We start from the raw sequence: 8,270 nt of genomic DNA, 5'->3' as shown, positions 1-8,270 counted from the left end.
TGGAGGGTGTGCCACCGCCTGCTGTCTCCATGGAAATGTGTTGCTTTGCCTAGAATATTCCACAGTATGACATCATCAGCATGGTATTATCCATATCTTCACCTAGAAACAAGCAGGTGGTGGACCCTCCCCTAAGAAGTTGTGCTGCGGTGCCTGATTTTCAAACCCTAATATGAGGAAATTGGTATTTAACTCTATCAAACTCATTTGTAGCCCCCACAAACACTTTTGAACAGTTTTTGAACAGTTTTTTCAGATGGCGAAGTGAAACTGTGGCGGACCACCCGAGTGTAGCCAATCAGAGCGCTGCTTTCGGCTCTTATTCTCTGGTTGAAGAAAAAAAATACTGAATTATTAGTTGGAGAAAACCCAGAATTGACTAATTTACAAGAAAAGAAAAAAGCCATGCATCCCAGCTTTAGTGTCTGTGTTAATGGCTCTGCAAAAGAAAAGCGGTTACTGTAATGAGCATTATTTACAGGATATGACTCAGTGTCACACACAAACTGCACGTCATTCATCATCCATTAACACATGCAGTTTACCCCTGAAAATACACGTTTGGAATTAGAGCTGAATTATATATATTTTTATTTTCTTTATATTCTTTATCTTGCTGAAGTTTTAAGCAGTGATTAAACTGCATTTGAGTGTCAATGGAGTGTGCATTTATTTGAATGTTTTTTTGTTTTTAATAATAACATTTTTCAAATATGACATAAATTATGCATTCATAAATACATTAGATAAATATTAGTGTTCTCTCAGAATTTGAATAGTCAACCAAAGTGGTATAAAGGTGCACTATGTCATTTTTCTGTGGGAGGGTTTGTTACCTGCTCGGCTCCTGAACATTATTTATTTCATTGCTTTGCCTGGAATGTTCCACATACGTAGCTTTCATTTACTCAGTTACAGCAGTTTCTTTCTTGCCAAAAAAATACTTGTTGGTCTCACCTTCCTTTTAGTTTGATGCCATACTGAGGAACATCAGTATGGCAGCGGCACGGCAGGGTCACTCTCAGGCTTATTTAACATGTTACTGAATGTTTGTGCTAACGTGAAACTAAAGTCACAGCTCCTTGAACCACAAATTAAAACATACAAACATTTTCTAGTATTTTGTATTTATTAAAAGTAGCTTTAATTCATTTTTCTAAATTCAGTTTCCATTTCTTTTCACTTGGTCATTTCTGTTAAATGGGTGTGTTGTTCCAACAAATACAAACTGAAACAAAGAGACTTACCTGAGCAGGTGAGGGCGGGACAGTGCACTATTTAAGAGTGGTTGTGCTCATGTTTGAGGAGTATAACCTGCCTCACAGCCTCACAGCCTCACAGCCTCACAGCCTCACAGCCTCACAGCCTCACAGCCTCACAGCCTCACAGCCTCACAGCCTCACAGCCTCACAGCCTCACAGCCTCACAGCCTCACAGCCTCACAGCCTCACAGCCTCACAGCCTCACAGCCTCACTGCCTCACAGCCTCACAGCCTCACTGCCTCACAGCCTCACAGCCTCACTGCCTCACAGCCTCACAGCCTCACAGCCTCACAGCCTCACAGCCTCACAGCCTCACAGCCTCAGAGTCTCACTGCCTCACAGCCTCACTGCCTCACAGCCTCACAGCCTCACAGCCTCACAGCCTCACAGCCTCACAGCCTCACTGCCTCACAGCCTCACAGCCTCACAGCCTCACAGCCTCACTGCCTCACAGCCTCACAGCCTCACAGCCTCACAGCCTCACAGCCTCACAGTCTCACAGCCTCACAGCCTCACTGCCTCACAGCCTCACAGCCTCACAGCCTCACAGCCTCACAGCCTCACAGCCTCACAGCCTCACAGCCTCACAGCCTCACAGCCTCACAGCCTCACTGCCTCACAGCCTCACAGCCTCACAGCCTCACAGCCTCACAGCCTCACAGCCTCACTGCCTCACAGCCTCACAGCCTCACTGCCTCACAGCCTCACAGCCTCACAGCCTCACAGCCTCACAGCCTCACAGCCTCACAGCCTCAGAGTCTCACTGCCTCACAGCCTCACTGCCTCACAGCCTCACAGCCTCACAGCCTCACAGCCTCACAGCCTCACAGCCTCACAGCCTCACAGCCTCACTGCCTCACAGCCTCACAGCCTCACTGCCTCACAGCCTCACAGCCTCACAGCCTCACAGCCTCACAGCCTCACAGCCTCACAGCCTCAGAGTCTCACTGCCTCACAGCCTCACAGCCTCACAGCCTCACAGCCTCACAGCCTCACAGCCTCACAGCCTCACTGCCTCACAGCCTCACAGCCTCACAGTCTCACAGCCTCACAGCCTCACAGCCTCACAGCCTCACAGCCTCACAGCCTCACAGCCTCACAGCCTCACTGCCTCACAGCCTCACAGCCTCACAGCCTCACAGCCTCACAGCCTCACAGTCTCACTGCCTCACAGCCTCACAGCCTCACAGCCTCACAGCCTCACAGCCTCACAGCCTCACAGCCTCACTGCCTCACAGCCTCACAGCCTCACAGTCTCACAGCCTCACAGCCTCACAGCCTCACAGCCTCACAGCCTCACAGCCTCACAGCCTCACAGCCTCACTGCCTCACAGCCTCACAGCCTCACAGCCTCACAGCCTCACAGCCTCACAGTCTCACTGCCTCACAGCCTCACAGCCTCACAGCCTCACAGCCTCACTGCCTCACAGTCTGCAGTGATGTCCAGCCTCCAGCTCACCGTGGCTCTGCTCTGCCTGTTCAGCCTGCTGAGTCTCACCTCTGGAGCCTGGGACGACCAGACACGGGTAAATATGACAAACTCAGTATTTAGTGATACAAGACTGTGCATAATGAATACATTTAGGATAATGACTACAGGGAAAACTGTTACTACTGTTTTTGTAACTGTTAAATATATAGATGACAGTATCATGATAGTTTGGACCAATTGTGGTGTTTGTTTCAGGCCCGGATCAAGAGAGACGTGGATGTGCTGGCGAGGAGGAAGCAAGAACTCTCAAAGGTATAGGAGCTTTCCTCTGTGCTTCTGTTACTGCTAAACTTAACAATAACTACTTAACAATACTTTTACTGCAGAGATATTGGTCAAGTCATGACTTCACTTCTAAAGTCCTGGACAAAGGGCTGAAGCTGGTGGATCAAATGCACGATCTGATGCACGAGTACGACGTAGAGGAGGAGTTTCCACCTGTGGCTGAGTTTGTGGAGGATTTGAAGATCTTCTTAGAGGAAACCAAAGACTTCACAAAACAACAAATGGACACAATGGAAGAGGAATATGTAGATAAAACTGTCAAAATAAAGGCACTGAACAGGATTCTGTAGTGAACAGAGAGAACTTTGGATACACAATTCAGACTTCTTATCCTGTATTTGTTTGTTATAAATTTGGTTATTACTCATAAGATGTCATGATGTCATTAAAATAACAAACATTTTCGCGTTAGAGTTGTTTAAAAAAAAATTATTAAAAAATGAAATGCATAATAAAAAGAAGGTTGTGTTTTTCAATATTGTTATTCTTTTTGGAAGAATTCAAAAATAGGTTCCAACAAGGTATTATTATGAACACTGCAGGTAATACAAGACTATAAATATAATATAATATATATAAGACTTTAAACATGAACTTTTCACATACTTTTACCACAAATATGGTTAGAGCCACACACATCCATTAACACATGCAGTTTAGCCCTGAAAATACACGTTTGGAATTAGAGCTGAATTATATATATTTTTATGTTTTTTTTGTTTTTGTTTTTAATAATAACATTTTTCAAATATGACATAAATTATGCATACATAAATACATATTGGATAAATATTAGTGTTCTCTCAGAATTTGAATAGTCAACCAAAGTGGTATAAAGGTGCACTATGTCATTTTTCTGTGTGAGGGTTTGTTACCTGCTCGGCTCCTGAACATTATTTATTTCATTGCTTTGCCTGGAATGTTCCACATACGTAGCTTTCATTTACTCAGTTACAGCAGTTTCTTTCTTGCCAAAAAAATACTTGTTGGTCTCACCTTCCTTTTAGTTTGATGCCATAGTGAGGAACATCAGTATGGCAGCGGCACGGCAGGGTCACTCTCAGGCTTATTTAACATGTTACTGAATGTTTGTGCTAACGTGAAACTAAAGTCACAGCTCCTTGAACCACAAATTAAAACATACAAACATTTTCTAGTATTTTGTATTTATTAAAAGTAGCTTTAATTCATTTTTTAAATTGAGTTTCCATTTCTTTTCACTTGGTCCTTTCTGTTAAATGGGTGTGTTGTTCCAACAAATACTAATTGAAACAAAGAGACTTACCTGAGCAGGTGAGGGCGGGACAGTGCACTATTTAAGAGTGGTTGTGCTCATGTTTGAGGAGTATAAGCTGCCTCACAGCCTCACTGCCTCACAGCCTCACTGCCTCACAGCCTCACAGCCTCACAGCCTCACAGCCTCACAGCCTCACAGCCTCACAGCCTCACAGCCTCACAGCCTCACAGCCTCACAGCCTCACAGCCTCACAGCCTCACAGCCTCACAGCCTCACAGCCTCACAGCCTCACAGCCTCACAGTCTCACAGCCTCACAGCCTCACAGCCTCACAGCCTCACAGCCTCACAGCCTCACAGTCTCACAGCCTCACAGCCTCACAGCCTCACTGCCTCACAGCCTCACTGCCTCACAGCCTCACTGCCTCACAGCCTCACAGCCTCACAGCCTCACAGCCTCACAGCCTCACAGCCTCACAGTCTCACAGCCTCACAGCCTCACAGCCTCACTGCCTCACAGCCTCACTGCCTCACAGCCTCACTGCCTCACAGCCTCACAGCCTCACAGCCTCACAGCCTCACAGCCTCACTGCCTCACTGCCTCACAGCCTCACTGCCTCACAGCCTCACAGCCTCACAGCCTCACAGCCTCACAGCCTCACAGCCTCACAGCCTCACAGCCTCACAGTCTCACAGCCTCACAGCCTCACAGCCTCACAGCCTCACAGCCTCACAGCCTCACAGCCTCACAGCCTCACAGCCTCACAGCCTCACAGCCTCACAGCCTCACAGCCTCACAGCCTCACAGCCTCACTGCCTCACTGCCTCACAGCCTCACAGCCTCACTGCCTCACAGCCTCACAGCCTCACAGTCTCACAGCCTCACTGCCTCACAGCCTCACAGCCTCACTGCCTCACAGCCTGCACGATTCAGACTTCTTATCCCTTCTTATCCTGTATTTATTTGTTATTAATTTGGTTATTACTCATAAGATGTCATGATGTCATTAAAACAAAAACACTGTTTCTTACTGTTTGTTTTCTGCTCAGTTAATATTTGTATTGGATGGAGCATAGATGCATGTAAAGCTTGCTCAAAGGTAAACTGTATGCGTACATTTTTGATCGTCTGCTGTATAATAAGTAGAACCAGGCATAAATATCCAAAATAACAATGTTTTACTCTAAGTCTTTAGGAGACACTGGGGCTGCACAATTTGGGAAATATATCTAAGCAATTCTTTTGACCAGTATTGTTATTGCTTAAAAGGATTCTGTTCAACGTTCACATTTCAAGCATGTCCAATAGAATTTACATAAAGATTAAAATAGGTCTGAACTGACTAATAAAAGAATCAAATATATTATGAAAGTGTATTTCAACTTTCAATCCATTGTACATTTACTGACACAATTTTGTCAGAAAGTTCAGTACAAATAATATGAGAGAAATGTGGAACTGAAAGTTAGAGGGACTATGTCACTTTTCTTGTGGAGGGTGTGCCACCGCCTGCTGTCTCCATGGAAATGTGTTGCTTTGCCTAGAATATTCCACAGTATGACATCATCAGCATGGTATTATCCATATCTTCACCTAGAAACAAGCAGGTGGTGGACCCTCCCCTAAGAAGTTGTGCTGCGGTGCCTGATTTTCAAACCCTAAAATGAGGAAATTGGTATTTAACTCTATCAAACTCATTTGTAGCCCCCACAAACACTTTTGAACAGTTTTTGAACAGTTTTTTCAGATGGCGAAGTGAAACTGTGGCGGACCACCCGAGTGTAGCCAATCAGAGCGCTGCTTTCGGCTCTTATTCTCTGGTTGAAGAAAAAAAATACTGAATTATTAGTTGGAGAAAACCCAGAATTGACTAATTTACAAGAAAAGAAAAAAGCCATGCATCCCAGCTTTAGTGTCTGTGTTAATGGCTCTGCAAAAGAAAAGCGGTTACTGTAATGAGCATTATTTACAGGATATGACTCAGTGTCACACACAAACTGCACGTCATTCATCATCCATTAACACATGCAGTTTACCCCTGAAAATACACGTTTGGAATTAGAGCTGAATTATATATATTTTTATTTTCTTTATATTCTTTATCTTGCTGAAGTTTTAAGCAGTGATTAAACTGTATTTGAGTGTCAATAGAGTGTGCATTTATTTGAATGTTTTTTTGTTTTTAATAATAACATTTTTCAAATATGACATAAATTATGCATTCATAAATACATTAGATAAATATTAGTGTTCTCTCAGAATTTGAATAGTCAACCAAAGTGGTATAAAGGTGCACTATGTCATTTTTCTGTGGGAGGGTTTGTTACCTGCTCGGCTCCTGAACATTATTTATTTCATTGCTTTGCCTGGAATGTTCCACATACGTAGCTTTCATTTACTCAGTTACAGCAGTTTCTTTCTTGCCAAAAAAATACTTGTTGGTCTCACCTTCCTTTTAGTTTGATGCCATAGTGAGGAACATCAGTATGGCAGCGGCACGGCAGGGTCACTCTCAGGCTTATTTAACATGTTACTGAATGTTTGTGCTAACGTGAAACTAAAGTCACAGCTCCTTGAACCACAAATTAAAACATACAAACATTTTCTAGTATTTTGTATTTATTAAAAGTAGCTTTAATTCATTTTTCTAAATTCAGTTTCCATTTCTTTTCACTTGGTCATTTCTGTTAAATGGGTGTGTTGTTCCAACAAATACTAATTGAAACAAAGAGACTTACCTGAGCAGGTGAGGGCGGGACAGTGCACTATTTAAGAGTGGTTGTGCTCATGTTTGAGGAGTATAAGCTGCCTCACAGCCTCACAGCCTCACAGCCTCACAGCCTCACAGCCTCACAGCCTCACAGCCTCACAGCCTCACAGCCTCACAGCCTCACTGCCTCACAGCCTCACAGCCTCACAGCCTCACTGCCTCACAGCCTCACAGCCTCACAGCCTCACAGCCTCACAGCCTCACAGCCTCACAGCCTCACAGCCTCACAGCCTCACAGCCTCACAGCCTCACAGCCTCACAGCCTCACTGCCTCACAGCCTCACAGCCTCACTGCCTCACAGCCTCACTGCCTCACAGCCTCACAGCCTCACAGCCTCACTGCCTCACAGCCTCACAGCCTCACAGCCTCACAGCCTCACAGCCTCACTGCCTCACAGCCTCACAGCCTCACAGTCTCACAGCCTCACAGCCTCACAGCCTCACAGCCTCACAGCCTCACTGCCTCACAGTCTGCAGTGATGTCCAGCCTCCAGCTCACCGTGGCTCTGCTCTGCCTGTTCAGCCTGCTGAGTCTCACCTCTGGAGCCTGGGACGACCAGACATGGGTAAATATGACAAACTCAGTATTTAGTGATACAAGACTGTGCATAATGAATACATTTAGGATAATGACTACAGGGAAAACTGTTACTACTGTTTTTGTAACTGTTAAATATATAGATGTCAGTATCATGATAGTTTGGACCAATTGTGGTGTTTGTTTCAGGCCCGGATCAAGAGAGACGTGGATGTGCTGGCGAGGGAGAAGCAAGAACTCTCAAAGGTATAGGAGCTTTCCTCTGTGCTTCTGTTACTGCTAAACTTAACAATAACTACTTAACAATACTTTTACTGCAGAGATATTGGTCAAGTCATGACTTCACTTCTAAAGTCCTGGACAAAGGGCTGAAGCTGGTGGATCAAATGCACGATCTGATGCACGAGTACGACGTAGAGGAGGAGTTTCCACCTGTGGCTGAGTTTGTGGAGGATTTGAAGATCTTCTTAGAGGAAACCAAAGACTTCACAAAACAACAAATGGACACAATGGAAGAGGAATATGTAGATAAAACTGTCAAAATAAAGGCACTGAACAGGATTCTGTAGTGAACAGAGAGAACTTTGGATACACAATTCAGACTTCTTATCCTGTATTTGTTTGTTATAAATTTGGTTATTACTCATAAGATGTCATGATGTCATTAAAATAACAAACATTTTCGC

General features: G+C 44.6%; 1 protein-coding gene across 1 annotated transcript; it reads left to right on the top strand.

Moving 5' to 3' along the window:
• Nucleotides 1–2,702: 2,702 nt before the first annotated feature.
• On the top strand, nt 2,703–8,270 carry LOC140372145 (uncharacterized). Its single transcript, XM_072459426.1, has 6 exons — nt 2,703–2,789; nt 2,951–3,007; nt 3,082–3,285; nt 7,325–7,612; nt 7,774–7,830; nt 7,905–8,270. The coding sequence occupies exons 1-6, from the start codon at nt 2,703–2,705 to the stop codon at nt 8,151–8,153; spliced, it is 942 nt and encodes a 313-aa protein (XP_072315527.1). The 3' UTR covers nt 8,154–8,270.

This window comes from Eucyclogobius newberryi, unplaced genomic scaffold, assembly GCF_026437365.1.
Source record: "Eucyclogobius newberryi isolate DKJ021-1_F unplaced genomic scaffold, fEucNew1.0.hap1 SCAF_22, whole genome shotgun sequence".
Classification (NCBI taxonomy): Eukaryota; Metazoa; Chordata; class Actinopteri; order Gobiiformes; family Gobiidae; genus Eucyclogobius; species Eucyclogobius newberryi.
Note: the sequence above shows the minus strand (reverse complement) of the source record. Positions and strands in the feature narration are given on the sequence as shown.